The sequence below is a fragment of the Panthera onca genome, chromosome C1 (genome assembly GCF_046562875.1).
Source record: "Panthera onca isolate mPanOnc1 chromosome C1, mPanOnc1 haplotype 2, whole genome shotgun sequence".
In the NCBI taxonomy this organism is placed as follows: domain Eukaryota; kingdom Metazoa; phylum Chordata; class Mammalia; order Carnivora; family Felidae; genus Panthera; species Panthera onca.
The window spans coordinates 60351075-60368850 of NC_138346.1; the positions used below are offsets into that span (position 1 = coordinate 60351075).

The following is a 17776-nucleotide window of genomic DNA, read 5'->3' on the forward strand; positions in this document are numbered from 1 at the left end:
GATCATGCTCTATAATGGTTTTCGGGCACAGACTTAAAACAATCTTACTCTACAGGGATCAGGATTCGTATTTTTCTTTCCATATGTACTGTTTGTTAACATGTCTGCACTTTAAAAAAAAGTTTAGAATAAAATTAACTGTTTGAACAAAACTGACGAGACCGAGCTTCTAGGTCATATAACCCTAGAAGTAACTTAAGGTAATTTCCATCCAGTTCTGATTTTAAAAGTTTTGTTTTTCCCTTGTTCCTTTTAAAGAAAAAGACTTAGATCTTGGTAGGACAGTCAGTGAACTTGGCTCAGGATCTCTCATTTCTATGTCTTAGAGACGCAGACCCTCAGGACCCATCCCAAACCTGCTGAGTCAGAATCTGCATTTTAACAAGAGTCCCAGATGGCTTGAATGCACATTAAAGTCTGAGAAACACGGGTGAAGCCATCATTAGATTCTCAGGCCTTGGTAAATTAAATGAATGATTTTAATGGTTTGTCAGTTTGGAAAAGTGGTCGTTAAAGCAAATGGCATGAGCAGATCAACCACGGTCACACTCCAATCCTGAACAGCTACCCTGCCCCACGATAGCCCCTGCGGGTGTCAGGGGCTGCGACAGTCGAGCACATTCCTGATTTTAAATATGGTCATCCTGTGTGGATACAAATTGGCTCTCCCAGATAACGCCATTGTTAAAAGGCAGCTTCTGAATTCATTACTTCCTTTCCCTGCCACCAGCCCTGCCGCACATCGCATTGCTCTTCATTCTGCCCCTGCATCAGGATTGCTATGCTCAGGGTATAATCACACTACCAATGAACCGTGAATGCAAACTAATAAACATAATTGGAACTGATGCACTCGGGTCCCAATTTCATTTTCCCTTCATACATTCTCCCATGTTAGGGGGGCACGATGGCGGAACATAGCAATCAATAGCATCCGCTCGCCGCACTCGTATTGGCCCATTTGGGAGTGCAGCAACAACTTACCCAGGGAAAGGGTTTTCCAGGGCCTGGGGCTCATCTTACCGTGGTTGAGAACGCCGTCTTCTACCAGCACTTGCCACATGCCAACAGCCTGAGTTCGGGAGTGGACACAGGGAGTCTGCTGCAGCATCCAGTCCACCAGCTCGGTTCCCACACAGCATTGCCTAAGGAGAGGGGAACACAAAGGATGGGAAGGCACGCCCTCGCGGAGGAAGGCTGGGAGATGGCTTCTGAAAGACCTTCCCGAAACGCTTGTGCTCCTCCACCATAAGAGGTCTCACTGCAAACAAAGCATGGCATGGCGTGGCCTCAGGTTCTCAAACTTTTGTACAAACCAGCAAAACCACTCAGCTCATGAGGGAACCTTCCAAGCAATGAAAGAGCATTACACACTGCAGCACCAGGGGGTACCGAAGGGCCACTAGATGGGGAGTGTTATCTAGCAAGCTAAGCCCAGGGCCAGGAACTCTCTTGTCTCGCTGGTCCCGGAAAATCTCAGTGTAAAACGAGGGCAAAGTGACATCTGACTTCCTTCACCCAAGCCTGTGAGGAATGAGTTAATGTTTGTGAGGCACTTGGAGGTGCTCCACGAAAGGCGGTGTATAAGTGCAAAATTATATAGCACTTTATATTTTCAAGTAATACTACTGATCTTCCCCAGAGGGGTGTTGGGAGAAACAAGCAATTAGCGATGCAAATCTCTCTGAAAAAAGTCCTATGTAATGAGCATCAGCACTTCTGCAGAGCTTGTCATCTGAGGAGCTCCACATGCTTTCTGCATAGTCACACATTCACCCCTAAGTTGCCCCTCTGTGGTAAGTTCGTCAGGATGGGTGAACTGCGTGTATTAGTCAGGAAACATATAATTAGGAAATACTGAGACCTTCAGTGGGGTGAGGGAGAAGGGCAGGTGTTTGTGGCATGATGGTTCAGAGGAGGAAATGGAATCTTGAAGCCCTAGGAATGAATCCCAAGGGCCAACACAGGAAGTCACAGAGCAGCTGGGGTCTTTGCTACTGGTGGCCTCCCATCCCGGGCTAAGGATGGCACCATCTCTGGGGGGGGGAGCTCAGGAGCTCCTCTCTAGTTTAAACTGGGGGTTTCCTGGTGCTGTGCCACTTTAGGAAGAGGCTTAGCCTGGGAGGAGTCATTAGATACAGCACTGTGTCTGCTAGACATTAGCTGTGTGAGTCTGGCCATGTCGTTTAAACTCGCTGGTTTTCAGTTTTCTCATCTATAAAAAAACGAGGACGAAAAGATGGCCCCCAATGTTCTAGGAACTCTGAAATCTGTCTAAGCTCCTGGGACGCCCTGATTCAGGTCCAATCCTGGAACATTTCGCAAGCAAGATGTACTGAGAAGGCCGTCAGATTTCCAGGGCTACTCTGAAAACAGTCTACACCCACAAAAAGAGCTTCAATGAGCAAAGGGGGCACCTAGTAACTATTCATTCTGAACACAGGAACTGTCAAAACATGGCTCTTCTAATTTCAGAATTTATTAACGGGAAAAGTTTCATAAAAGTATAAACTAATCAATTCCACGTGGCTTTTAATTCAACGATTCTCTTTGCTAAGAGGAACTCTGAGATGATCTCAGAACACCTGGGTCCTTGCTCAGGGTATGAGAATCCTGCAGTCAGCACACAGAACAAAGATCCACAGCTGCGCCACTTGCAGCTGACAGAATCACTGAGTTTCCTCTCCATTAAAGATCTCCAGCCACTTTAGAATCGACAGCAGACCTTAGCATGGTGATGACTTGGGGGGATACCGTGTCTGGGGAGACTGCAGCCATGATATAAGCAGGTGGGGAGGAGGAGAGAGATGGAACTAGAAAGTACAAGATGTGGGGCAAGGAACTTAAACTGGGGTGCAGAAAAGAGAAATCATGCCTTTGGCTTCCAGATGAGTCCATGGGTTATTACCAACAGATCATTAATTTGTGTCATAGGGTGTGGAATACACACGACACCTGTATTTCAGGGATTGAAAATGTTAGTATGATGGAGCAAGAAAGAGTTTACGGCTTCTGACTTCTAGTTTCCATTTTGTCATAAAGATGACATATTTTAATGGAATTTCCCTAATGCAAGTCCACACTTGGAAAAGCATAGTCACATCTTAAGTCAGGGGAAAAAATAACAAAGACTTAAAAAGAAAAAGGTCCTTTAGCCATATGAGATTTTGAGATTCACTCGAGGAGTTAAAGTGCTTTAACTCTCTCTGGGAATATGTAACACATGATTTTTGTTATTTTTTTTAAAGTTTGGGGGTACCTGGGTGGCTCAGTCAGCTAAACATCCGACTTGGGCTCAGGTCATGATCTCACGGTCCGTGAGTTCGAGCCCCGCGTTGGGCTCTGTGCTGACAGCTCAGAGCCTGGGGCCTGCTTCTGATTCTGTGTCTCCCTCTCTCTCTGCCCCTCCCCCACTTGCGTTCTGTCTTTCTCTCTCAAAAATAAATAAACATTAAAAAAAAATAAAGTTTATTTATTTATTTTGAGGAAGAGAGAGAGACAGAGAGAGAATATTGTGCTGTCAGCACAGAGCCTGCTTGGGATATTCTCTCTCTCTCTCTTTGCCCCTCCCCTACTTGTGGGCATGCATGCTCTCTCTTTCTCAAAATAAATAAGTAAACTTTAAAAAAGGGCTGGATGAATAGTCTGTCTTAAGAAATGGAATGTGTCTTCTTGATAAGACTAAAGTGTTTCTCAAATCCCGTCTCATTTCCAAAATTCTCTTCAAGACAAGGTCAATTAATGTAACAAATATCCTGTCAGTTTTAGTCTTATAAACATGTTCATGACAAGCACAAGTGGAAGAGTGTTTGTTTTCAAGGAGTGCAGAAAAAGTGATCCAAAGAGGAAGAATTTGCCTGTTTTGCCATCTCTGTCCTTGGGAAACAGACTGGATCTTGAGGCACATGTACTCAAAGGTTTCCTATAGGGTGAATGAGGTCTAATTTTACAGGTTCTATCATAGTTGACAGTCATAGAAATATATTTATCCTTCATGGTAACTTTAAAATTTGTATCCTAGCTTTCACTGTGTCTTATGAATTTGGTTCATGTGAATCAAATGGGTTTTGACTCACGCCAAGTCTGATGGGTTCTGAGGTCATGTCTAGACCAAATGGGAGAGTTGAGTGACTGCTAAAAAAGGGCTATGAGGGTAAACTGCGGGTGCAAGGAGAAAGTGAAAGCTTGTGTGCCATGCATAGGCCATTCCAGTTCCTAAACCCATGGTGAAGTGAAAAAAATCAAAAGCTAAAAGATCAGACATGAATCCTCAGTTGACCCACCAGTGTTCAGTCATCCCAGAAGATTCAACTACATAATTCCTTAACTCCAGTGACAGCTATAGTGACTCCCTATTCTAAATAATTATAGACGTGATAGAGTTGTATACTCACTATATACACACTAGAATGAAATCCTACAGTAGAAAGTAAACTCCGTAAAGAACATTGTATATTTTATTCACTCCTGTATCCTTGGGGCTTAGAACACAATAGCATCCAGTGCCCAGTAGGTATTTAATACATTTGTGGAATGAATGAATGGTAGAATGAATGAAAAGATCACTGAACTTGGAAATCAACCGAGGCTGGATGGCTTAAGCCCTGGCTCTGCCACTCACTAGACTTGTGACTTGGACAAGGAAAACTATTTACTCTCTCTGAGCCTCACTTTTATCATCTGAAACATGGCCTAACACCTACCTAGCAGGGCTGTGGTAGGATGAAATAGGATAACATAGGGAAAATGGCCTGGCGGAGGGCTTCAAGCAGAAACAAATGCTAAGTAAATGTTAGTTTAATCTCATCTAAATCTAATAGTTCCCCTAAAAAAACACTAGCGAACAGAAATGGAAAAGTTTTCTTCTCTTTGTTTATCACAATTAAACCAATGTCCAAGCAAATTAGTTTAGGAGTAACTGCTGGGAATATTAAGGATAATTAAAGCTAAGCAGGGATCTAAGACAAACTCAGATCTTCCAAAACCTGGAGGATTATAAAACATGCTACCCATAGATGGAAAACAAGAAAACACAAGTTTGTTCCAATGTCACTAAACATGAATCTGAGGGAGGCCACAGCCTTTAGAATTATTGCACATACCTGTATGTCTTTAGGTGGTATTTTCTATCTCTTATCATGTGAGGTGCTCGAGAGAGAATGGCATTTCGTAAAATTTTTCCAGCCCTGAGGATCTTCTCTGAAGGAACCTGCATTTTAATCAGGTGAAAGGAGGGAAAGAGGAAGAGGGAGAATTTATAGAAGGAAAACAAACCAGATGAATACTTAAATCACTTTCTGACTCTGGCTTGAAAAATACAACTCATTCACATATTTACATTGTTCACTTGTATGACATGTCCCTTTTATTGGAGAACTGATACACACTGAATAGTCGTTATGTCTAGAAAATGCACCCGAGGTCTCCTGATGTGATGCTCTGACATACTGGCCGCCTCCAGTGGTTACCTAAGAAGTTGGCTCTGAAGGTTCATCAACCCACCTACATCCCATTACCTTGGTAATGGTGTTAGCAGGACGAAGAGGAACGTGAGGTTCAATGAGAGGTGTCTGAAAAATAAAATGTTAAGGCAAAAGAAAATTAAACAAAAAGTACACTAAAGAAAATTATGGGCTGGGGGATAATAAGAAACATCCATTTTTATAAAACTCAAAATAGAATTTAAAAAAAAACAAGAGATAAAATCTGCCTGAATAACTTGAATGCAGATGCATTCAAAGGGCAAAATTAGACCTTCAATTTGCCAAAATTTAAATATAAATTATTAAAAATGAAAAAAACCAAACAGATAGGAATGATTAGATGTTTGCAGGCTTAATGAGAAGGGAATCAATATCTACTCAAAGCATAACAAACATCAGAGCAGAAGAAAAAGCAAAACAAGATAAACATGTATGGAGATTAAAATGACCTATCTCGGGAGATAGGGATAAAGTACTGAATTAGAATGGAAATGAGCAATTTCATCCTCTGTCATGTAGTTAAGATTCTTTTCCCTCAATTTGTATTTTTGGAAAAAAAGTTTTAATTTCTAAATGATACTTCTTGGTGGTTTTATGTACTCAAGTTCCGAGGACCCACTGGGGCAGCTAGGGCACCATCTCTGTCATTTGCAAAGTGGTATACAGTTTTCAGGATTCCGTGACTGAAAGAACAGCTCTAGGATACAGATTAAGCTGCCAGTATTATCCACATTCTTCAGATGAAGGTGCTGAATTGCGATCCCAGGAAAATGACTTGCTACACAGCTACACAGGTAGGTCCCTTAGTCCTGCCAAACCCTTCCCTCTAGTTCTCTGTGATGTCTGGCAATGGCATTTCCAAATGGAAGAGAAAGATATGTGCAGTTAAAGATGGTGGTAGGACCATTAACACAATGCTATTTATGTCACTTCCAGAAGGTTTCAAATGATGATAGGTTTAGTTATGAGATTGTGATAGGCAGAAATAATGCCTCCCCCCCCCCCCCAAAGATGTCCATATCCTTATCTCCAGAACCTGTGACTATATTAGATTACATGGCAAAAGGGATTCTGTAGATGTGGTTAAGTTAAGGCTCAAAATAGGGAGATTATCCTGGTGTTTCCTGGTGGGCCCAGTGTGATCCTATGAGCTCTTAAAAGATGGAAGAGGGAGGGGAAAGAATTAGAACTACAGAGACAGCAGTGTGAGTTGGACTTGGCCTGATTTTGCTGACTTTGCTGATGGAAGAGACCAAGAGCCAAGGATGGAAGGCAGCTTCTAGAAGATGGAAAAGGCGAAGCAATATATGGCTTTTCTCCTAGAACCTCCAGAAGGACTTGGCTGCCAACACCTTCATTGTTAGCCCAGTGAGACCCATTTCAGACTTCTAACCTACAGCATTGTAAAATTATTAATTTGTGTTGTTTTAAGCCACTAACCCTGTGGTAATTTGTTATAGCAGTAAAAAAACAAAAAGCAAAAAACTAATACGGACATTATTATACTTTATAATGAAAACTCTACTTTTTGGAAACTGAAGCCATTACACTGAAAATGAATCGGTAGATTTTCCCTCTAGTCCTAATTTAAAAAATACAACCAATGGAGGAAATAAGTCAATATTAATTTAAAATACTTTATGTACCTAAATACAAATATGCATGTATAAACATATACCTTCCTTTTTATCAACAATAAATTTCAGATGAGTTGCTGCTTTGGATATTATAATAGAATTAAGGAAACGAGGGACAGAATGGAAAGCTTTAAGAAAAGCATAGGTGAGATGCAGATTTACTTAGAATGAATGAAATCTCACTGACTTACTTAAACATTTTCATCACCTCCCTGGCATCAAGGAGACTTTTTTTGTTCCTCTTGAAATCACTAGAGCACAGGTGTCAAGCAATATTATAGTATTTAAGCAGCATAATGTTTACAATCAGCAAAGAATCTAGACCAAGGAACGTCAGTGTGGTCCAATTCAACAGGAGCTTTAAACAGAGACTGACTTTGCCCGGAAATAGCCCACATTCCCTTAGGGCAGACCTCTAGATGGGAGAGCTACCGTGCCCTGTGTTTGTACTACTTCCTCAAAGAAGACAGAGCTGTGTGATCCCAAGTCACCTGAAAAAATGTTCAAAAGCACCAGACCAGCATGCATCAGGGCTCTGGAAATGTGTGCAGTTAAAACATGCTGATTATTTCCGAGTTGTGAGTTCCCAGCAGTCATGCGTCCCACCTCTTTACATTGCATGGGTTGGTTGATATGTCCAGGACTATGCCTGGTTGTATATGTAAATTGTAGAAGCTTCTGGTTATTCTTGAAGATAATAGAAACCCATTTCTTCTTCCTGTCTTAGAAGAGGTACAGGTATACGTGGTCTAGAGTAGATGGATGTGAGATTAGCTTCTGAGGCGATCTTTTCTTCCCTAGGAAAAACTTGACTTTCCTTTGCAGTAGTATTTGAGAGGCTGGCTGGGCTAGAGGTCAAGAAGATGCCCATGCTTGAGGACTACCGATGAGTATTTATTCTTTGATGGTGCAATGAAACATTATTTGAAGAGTGAATCTTTTCATTTGTTTCTACAGAGATGGCTATATTTGAACAAAATGCTAAAAATGGTCCCTAGGTCAGTTAATCTGGATAGTTCACTTTTTGATTCCTTTGAAAGTATTACGAAAGCAAAGGAACCATCAGGCTTCAACCAGAATTGTCCCTTTGATTTGTAACTTCTGAAGAGGTAAAATGTAGGCAACGTTGCCATTCAGCCTCATAATCCTGGTACCAGTTCCAGGACCAAGAGGCTATTTAATCTGTTGAAAGGCAGCGTTCTCAGAACCTTCCTTGGCTCAAAGATTTTAGGTTTAGGGGTAATGCAATGAATGGATGCTTTGAGAAGGGGACAGTCTTTTTATTTAAATAAAACCTCCAAGGAACACATGCAGGGTGAAAGCAGGGAAAGTTTTATTTTGGGGGAATAAAAATTTGCCTTTGAAAGGGAAACTATATCCAGTTAGGCAAGAATCCATGTTGTAAGAACTACAGTGGTGTCTAGCAGCCATAGGTGGTGAGACAGAGGCCATCTGTGACAGGCAGACCGGGTCCCTGAGAAACAAAATCATTGTCCAATGCCTGCTCAGAGACCCCTCCATTATGAGTGTGGCTTTATTGCTTTTGTATCTGCTTATCTCCTTTTTGGGTTCCCTTAGCTTTCAAAGTAAAGCTCCTTTTAGGAATTTCACCTTAGCTGTGCCTTAGAGAAATGAGGAAAGGAATGTCATTTCACAAATGATTAGATTAAATGGGGGAGGGAAAAAAGCAGGATAATAATATTGGTGAGAATTAAAACAAGAAAAGCAGCCCTAAGGGCAAGACTAAGCATTTCCTGTGTTAGGCTTTTTATACACGCTGTCTACACATGCACCTTTATATCTGTTATCTCATTTTTTATCGAGAACTAGAGCCAGAGAAATATAGGGACTGAGTTCATTCAGCTAATACCTGGAGCTGGGGGTTGAATCCGGGTCTATCCCACTCCAGTATCTATGCTGCAGATACAACAACCCCATACCACCTGCATTTTTCTTTGAGAGACATTTTTGCTCACCCTATGGATGAGTTAATGTTCTGCTTTACTTCAAGTCCATTGAGAAAAGTGCATCTAAGCCCTTCTAAGTTCTCAGGTATCAGAGTTAACCTTAAGAATCTTTAGCAATAAGTATTCACTGTGACCCACTGAGATGACACATTAGCACTGATGCATCATGCTTGGTCTGAATTAACTTTTTAAAAAGCGTGTTTGTTACGATAGAACATTTGGTATTGAGGAGGAGCTATCCCACCAGGGCTAAGACAAATATACCAAGGACATGGGTAGCAGTCAAAGGGTAAGCAGGATAATGAAGCCACTCAATACTTCTCGCAGGGGTCATTTAATGCTGGGAACTGGCTTTATGGATGGTGGAGGACCTGCAAAGGCAAATGGGTAACAGAGATGCCAAATCCAGATGTCAGCAGAGCAGGAAGCCCTCCAGTGGGGGACAGAGGGACGGGAGACTGAATTGGGCATCCTGGCAGAAGCTGGAACCCCAGGGGGGGCCCCAGGTCCTAGCTGTAGGGGTGCTGCTAGAGATGCTGCCCGCCCTCCCGGGCCAAGAGGGAGGCAAGAACCCTCTTGCTTTCAATCTCCCTCCAACCAGGGGCCAGAGAAGTAAGGAAAAGAATTTCACTTATAAATGATTAGGTTACACAGAAGAGAGAAAGAGGTAGTATGGTGGTATTAGTGAGATGATCCAAGTAAGAAAACCAGTCCTAAAAGCAGAGCTGTGGCCAGAGGAGCCTGGGAAATACTCTCTGCAGAAGTTGGCCTCCTTGTGATACACAGCTGAGTGCAGGAAGGGCAAGAACTACTTTAAGGACGAGCAGACCCAGGACCTGCACAGCAGGGTGGTGGCAGTGGCCACAGAGTGGGGACAAGGCTGCCGCATGCCAGTCCTGTCACCCTTTCACGATTCCACGTCCTCCCGGGCATTCTTCCTGTTGCACCACGGGCAAGGAAGGCGGACAGTGAGCTAGCAGGGTGAGGCTTCATTAATGCCTCTTTGGTGTGTTTCCTAGGGCTGCCCAATGTTTTGTCCTATAGCCAGAAAACACACATCACAAATAAGCCTGAAAAGGAACAGACCCCTCCCTGATTAAACTGCATACATTTCAGCACATCAATCATGTGCTGAGGATAAAAATTCTTCTTCCCCACCTGGGCATGAAAGAATCCAAATTGGTCTGTGAAAATATGATCCTAAAAAGCTAGGCAGAGAGAACAGATAAAGGCAGAGGTATTCATTCAGCTTTCTCTCGGCTTTTCTTGGCTTTCTCCACCAAAGACTTCCCTCAGGATTGACCGTAATTGGTTTTTGTTTGTTTCTGGAGAAGGGATGCATTCTACTGCTTTTTATTATATTTATATTACTACTGAAAAGGAGAAACAGTGAGGGAAAATATTCCTTTTGGCACCGGAGCCAATTCAGAAATACTAATCAGGTGATGAAAAATAGGAATTTAGCCTCTATTACAAAATGCACAATAACTCCCCAGTAGGTTATAATGAGGTATAAGGCACGGTAATAGGTCTTATGAAAAACCATATTCAGGCCCTTTTGAAAGGGGGTAATTCATTTGACTCGAGTGTTTGCTCACAGAAGCCTTTTGCAAGGCACAACATTTTAAGCCAAGAGATAAGAATAACAAGCTAGACTGGGACCCAAAGCTCATGGCAGAACTCTGGCAACTCAGTGCAAGAAAAAGTCTTGTAAGTCTACATCCAGTGTAATGCAAGTATTTACTAAAGGGGTGTTGTGTGCAGAACAACGTGCTAAGCTAAAGCAGAAGCCTGATAAAGTACCCGGTCTGCATGAGCTCTTGATCCTGATGGGAAGGCAAAACTTCTGGGGGTTAAACAATTAGGGAGACAACAGGAGTCAACAAACAAAAGCGACGACATTCTAGATTTCAAATTTCCCCTTTCCAATTTGAAGTGAGGAAATCGCTAGAAAGCGGGGAGAATCATATTCTATTTTTTAGTGGAAATGCTATACTTTTAGGAGTTACAGTCCTTGGCATTTTGAAATAATACAACTAAGGCCTTAGAAATATATGTCTCATGAGAATTGTCATTTGTGTCAGCACTCTTTGGTTAACGGTATGAAATTAAAGGCCTAAGTCAGACTTATAAACAGATTTCACCACTCTGAAATGACTACCTAAGTTTTCCACTTGTTAAATAATGGAAAAATAAATCATCTATAGACCTTTTTGGTTTCTTGGGTAGGCCTTTTTTTTTCTTTCTTAAAGTTCTTAGTTCAAAATTGGGTTATAGATTCCAAGTTTCAGCTTCCACATGTAGAAAGATTAAAAGTTACTACTGTTGTCCATACAACAATAAAGAGCCAAACAAAGTGAAAATAATGGCTTTTCTGGGGCCCATCAGAGGACTGAGATTACAGGGCAAACCACTACCCCAGAATTGGGAGAGACAAGGGAATCTGGGGTCACACCTGGGATCTGCCCACCTGGAACAGAGGCCACAGACTGGTAGGTGCCCTTAAATGGTGTGCAGTTAATTAAATGAGAAAGCTTTAGACTGTTGTGTCTCTAACATCATGGCAGCCTGCTTAATTAAGGAAACTAAAATCTAAGCCTGTACAATCACAAATGGCCAACTAGGTTTGAAGCCATAGCAAATCAGCAATTTCTTTACTTGGCTTCCATCTTTTTTTTTTTTTTTTTTAACGTTTTTTTAATTTATTTTTGAGACAGAGAGAGACAGAGCATGAATGGGGGAGGGGCAGAGAGAGAGGGAGACACAGAATCCAAAGCAGGCTCCAGGCTCCGAGCCATCAGCCCAGAGCCCAACGCGGGGCTCGAACTCACGGACCGCGAGATCGTGACCTGAGCCGAAGTTGGACGCTTAACCGACTGAGCCACCCAGGCGCCCCTTGGCTTCCATCTTTTGAGTATAAAAGTATCTCCCTGAAATCCTGTCAGTGGAGTGCTCCTGACCACTTCCAGTTTGGGGCTGCCAGATTCAAATCAATTTTTGGTCAAAAAAACCTTTTCATATTCCTCAGTGTATGTTTTAACAGTGGTAATTCTGATGAATTGCTGAAGTGACTTGAGAGTGAGAAACTCCTGGGGGCGGGGGCAGTCTTAGGTGGGCCCCTACACTTTTGTGGGTTTTACCTCCTGGAACCCGACCAGGTCCTCTTGGTGAGGAGCCGAAAAAGATCTCCTAGTGGCTCTGGCAGGAGAAGGGAAGAGAGTGTACTGTGAAATACACCCAGAGCATTCTCCATACCAAAGGCCTACTGTCCAGGGAGAAGACTTTACTAGAACCTTATCTTACATGGGGGAAGGGCATTTCTCTAATTGTAGCCCCCTCTAGTTTTTCTCTTTCACCCAAGGAGGAAAACGAAGCTAAGAAACTTCTGGGAAGGTCACAATGCAGGGACACAGACCCACTAAATGCCTGAGCCTTAATGATAAGATTACAGGACATTCCCCTTCCCCTATATGCCCCTACCATACCAGTATAAAAGCAGTGGATCCCAGCCAAAAGAGTTGCAACATGCAGACTCTATCTAAGGAGGACTTCTTAGGGAAGCCCAAACACAACAGAGACAAAAACAGGGCACTAGAGGAATTTAAAGACTTTGGCATCTATAGCTACGGCAAACATTAAACAATGCCCAACTCCCAGGCTGATTAACACAAAAGTCACACTAACGACCTATTTATCTTAGCTCCTATTACTCAGTATATCATATCTGGCTTTCAACCAAAAATTAAAAGGCATACTAAAAGCAAGGAAAAAACAGTCTGAAGAGACAAAGTAAGCATCAGAATCAGACTCAAGTATGACACAGGTTTTAGAATTGTCAAGCAGAAAATTTAAATTAACTATGATTAATACATTAACAATGGAATTGTATTCCATTAATAATACTAATAAGAAAGCAGATAATATGAAATAGTGGATTGGGTAATATAAACAGAGAGATAGAAACTCAAGAAAGGAACGTCTTCCTTCCTTTTTCCTCCACTGACCAGCAACAGAGAAGGTAGAGCAGAAAGGGGTGGATGTGGGAGAAGGCAGATCATACCTCTCAACCCACCAGCCATGTTTCTTCAGACACTAGACATCAGCAAAAGCTGGAGGTTTTAGAAATGAATCCAGTAAGTTATTTTGTGGAATATATTGACAAACTGATCTTAAAGTTTATGTGGGAAGGCAGAAGACTCAGCATAGCCAACACAATATTGAAGAAGAGGAACAAAGCTGGAGGACTCACACTGTCTGATTTCACAAGACTTACGATGAAGCTTCAGTAATCAATACAGTGTGGTATTGGTAAGCAATAGACAAATAGGTCAACGGAACAGAATAGTTAGCTCAGAAATAGATCCAAATAAATATACTCAATTGATCTTTGACAAAGGAGTAAAGGCAATACAAAGGAGCAAAGACAGTCTTTTCCACAAACCGTGCTGGAACAACTGGACAACCACATGCAAAAAAAAAAAAAAAAAAAAAAAAAAATGTGGATACAGACCTTTAACCCTACACAAAAATTAACTCGAAATGGATCACCCACTCTAAATGTAAAGTGCAAAACTGTAAACCTCGCAGAAGACAACCCCGGAGAAAACCTAGGTGACCTTGGGTACAGTGATGACTTTTTAGAACACAACACCAAAGGCACAATCAATGAAAGAAATAATTAATAAGCTGGATTTCATTAAAATTAAAGACTTCTGACAATGTTAAGAACGAGAAAACAAGCCACAGACTGGGAGAAAATATTTGCAAAAGACATGTCTGATAAAGGACTATTATCCAAAATGGACAAAGAACTCTTAAAACTGAGCCATAAGAAAGTACACAACCTGATTTAAAAATGTACCAAAGACTTTAACAGAAGCCTCACTAAAGAAGATATACAGATAGCAAACAGGCATAAGAAAAGATGTTCCCTAATCTTATGTCATCAGGGAAATGCAAATAAAAACAACAGAGATACCACTATATACCTATTAGAATGGACAAAATCCAAAACACTGACAACACCAAATGCCAGCAAGGACGTGGAGCAACAGGAACTCTCATTCACTGCTGGTGGGAATGCAAAATGGTGTAGCCACTTTGAAAGACTCTGAAAGCCACTTTGAAAGTTTGGCATTTTCTTACAAAACTAAACATAGTCTTACCATGTGATCTAGCAATCATGCTCCTTGGTGATTACCCAAAGAAATTGAAAGCTTATGTCCACATACACAGAAAGTGAACTAAGAAAAAGTTGTATGATATATAATTCCAACTATATGACATTCTGGAAAGGCAAAATTATGGAGGCCATGTTAAAAAGATCAGGGGTGCTTGGCTGTAGAGCATACAACTCTTAAACTTGAGGTTGGGAGTACAAGCCCCACACTGGGCACAGAGATTACTTACAAAAAAAAAAAAAAGGATCAGTGAAAATACTTTGTATGATACCATAACGATGAGTATATGTCATTATACATATATACATAGCTATGGGTTCAAACCCACAGAATGTACAATATCAAGAGGGAACTATAATATATGCTAGGGACTTTGGGTGATTATGATGTATCAACGCAGGTTCATCCAATGTAACAAATGCACCCCTCTGAGGGGGGATGTTGATTTTGGGGGAGGCTATCCTACTTTTATAGGATTTTATGTTGATTTTGGGGGAGGCAAAGGGTATATAGGAAATCTCTGTGCCTTCCCCTCAATTTTTCCGTGAACCTTAAACTGCCCTAAAATATAAGGTCTTAATATAAAAAATGGACATGACTAATCCATAATAACTGAAATGATATCTTTAGGGACCAAAGAAACAAAAACATTTATGGATTAAGACTGAGGTATTTTTATGGTTGCCATGTATCAGTGAGAAAGAAAGTATTCAACTCAATGTGGTTAAGAGTAATTATTGGAGAGAGGGGATTATTTCATGTCACTGAGTTGAGACTCCTCAATCCAACCAAATCAATATACAAGTTCATATTTTTAGAAAGTGGCTTTTAAGTTGTGGGAACTGAAGTCTGTAGTTTTTAGCCATAGGTTGTAGTCTGTTTGGTCAGGCTTATAGATCAGAAGAGACTTAAAGTGTACTGAAGGCTGCTTGGTGAGTCCGTGAAACTGGAACAAAGAAGTGCCTACAGGAAAAGGTTGCCCAGAAGCTTCTGGTGTGGGAATGCTGCTTCTCTAGCAGGTGCTAGCAAATGGTTCAAACTTCTCTCCAGCATATTCTAATGCAATGCAGCAAGATGACATGTTTTTAGAAAGATTCTGTCAAGCCCTAATCTACAATAAAGATTGCTTCTGATTTCTTCTAGTTGTGGGAGAGAACCTCAATTAGCTACTAATCTTTCTTTTCACATATAGGATCTTTTGAGTGTTTGCTTTCCAGGAGGTGTGTCTAAATGTCTATTAGATACCCCTAAGCCAGATATTTAGACGCAAAAATAAGATGCTAACTTTCTGGAGAGGCACCCATTTTTATCAGTTGGAATTGTTCTATTTGAGGTCAGACAGAAACTCGTTCATTTTTTTTCCCTTATGAATTGGCCTGATTAGGCTCAGATATTCATATAATGATAATAGCAACATATTACTAGTAAATCTTTATTTCAGGAATAGGAGCTAAGAGATGCAAAATAAGCCAACTGTAATATTCCACAGCAGTCACTGTCTATTGTGACATGTTCAACCCTCACAACGATGAGTTTCATGCAAATATAAACTTATGGATTATTAAATATCCTTTTCTTTCTCTTTCTACAAATTTCAGCCTCATATTCATCATTTGCCCTCTCTTCCATTACAAGAATTCTGTCCACAGAGCCAGAATTAAGCACTGCGAATCTGCCTATTCCAAATTTGGGAATAGTTTGTTGAGCACTTTTGGGAAATAGAAAGTGAATGTAAGACTCAGAGACAGTGTTCAATTTTCAAAACTTTTGTAGGATTAGTGCTTCTTAATCAAAGAACTAGAACACCCTCACATTTCCTTTTATAACTTCAAATTTAAATCTGGGCATGGTACATACTGGAAGTTAACATTTATTTAATAGTTTAAAATAGAATGAATATAGAAACGCTATGTTTGAAGTTCTACTTTCCCTGAAGCCAGGGGGTCAGGCTCTTGCTGGGTACAATCCAAAGGCAAGAGAATAGTGTTCATCACACATTTTGGAAGAGTATCTTGTGCTGAAGATGCTAAATGAATTGACATATACAAGCCAATATAAATATATATTCTGTCCCCTACTCGTCTCCCACACAAGAGGAATATACGTTGACCTAACCTTGCTTTTTAAATGTATCTTAGAGATCATTTCAAATCAGAACATAAAGTGCTACCTCATCCTTTTTCTGGTGTTTCCACATGCACTTTTGGGAATGCCATTGTACAAATATGATAGATAACTTATTTAACAATCATTTATTGACAGATATGTAGCATTGTTAACCCCGAATTTACTGTATGCGTGACGAAGGATAAAGCACACAAGAAATTATGAGATATCTAAATCTGTCATCCCTGTGTCCTTGAAAACCCAGAATTCTCACTGCGGAAGAGAGATCGATGTTAGGCTTCAAATCAATGACCAAACCAATAGCAATGAACATCTTGAGTTTTGAAATCAAGGCTTCTTGGGAGAAATGGCTGATTCCAGGGGCAAGGAATGTCTAAGATGAGCCTGGGCCATCTTGTCATACTCTGCCCATCCTACAGCAGTACACAAGCATCCCTGCCCCACATCTGGCACTCTCTGTCCCTCTTCCTATAGTGCTTATTGTACTTGGCATTTTATAGACTTGTTTCTGAACTGAATTCTCCATGGAAATGTTAGCTCCATAAGGACAAGAACTTGGTTTTACTCACTGTTCTACCCCCGGCTCTTGGCAGCTACTCAACAAATATTTACTGAATGAATGGAAGAATTTCTTCATTGATTCATTCTTTTTAGCAGGTTTTGTTTGTAGGTGAGTGAAGAGGAAACTCTGTGAGAGTTGGCAATGGGCAGTTTATGTTCAGTTGAGGGGTTTGCGAGGAGTTGGTAAAGGGGACCTTATGTGTTCAGGTATACGACGGAGCGGTGAGAAGAAACTCACTGTTTCCTTTGCCACTGTGCTGTAAAGAAGCGGGTTCAATGACTTGCAATTGAGTAGAAACTTCCTGATAGAGAGGACTATTAAGTTATGCCGTTTCCCCCCAGCTTTTGGCTTTTTAATGGGCTGGGTTTTGTGTCTGATAACATGAGGAAAAAAATCAGTGCTGCTCAAATTTTAATATCTGTATGAATCACATGAGGGTCTCACTAAAATATAGATTTTAATTCTACTGGTCTGGGGCGAGACCTGAAATTGTCCATTTCTGCAAAATGATCTTCATTTTGTGGATCACTACTCTGTGATCCACACTTTGAGCATCCAGGAATTAGAGGACTACCAGCAGCACCCTTTGAATCCATAATGTCATAATCCCTTACTAAAGTGTGAGTGTTTCCTAAACATTGGGTTTAGTTGATGCAACTATAAGGTCATCACCCTAACAACATTTATATGACCCAAATAAATCAGTATGTTTTCTAGTTAAAGGAATAATTTCCAAACCATTTTTATTTATTTTTTTAAATACTCAAGGACCTTACAGGAAAATTAAATGCTTACAATTTATTAAAGGAAATGTATTTGG

General features: G+C 40.9%; 1 protein-coding gene across 8 annotated transcripts in view; it reads right to left on the reverse strand.

Annotated features, from left to right (window-relative positions):
- RAPGEF4 (Rap guanine nucleotide exchange factor 4) overlaps positions 1-17776 on the reverse strand; it is a 289302-nt gene that overhangs the window by 84182 nt on the left and 187344 nt on the right. For 6 of the 8 annotated variants that reach the window (XM_060621675.3, XM_060621679.3, XM_060621680.3 and 3 more), the window contains 3 exons: positions 5517-5570; positions 5103-5209; positions 1024-1145 (listed from right to left, as the gene is read on the reverse strand). In XM_060621675.3, coding sequence (XP_060477658.1) covers positions 1024-1145; positions 5103-5209; positions 5517-5570 — 283 coding nt within the window. The remainder of the gene's footprint in view (positions 1-1023; positions 1146-5102; positions 5210-5516; positions 5571-17776) is intronic. The other 2 variants (XM_060621676.3, XM_060621683.2) reach the window with 1 other exon arrangement.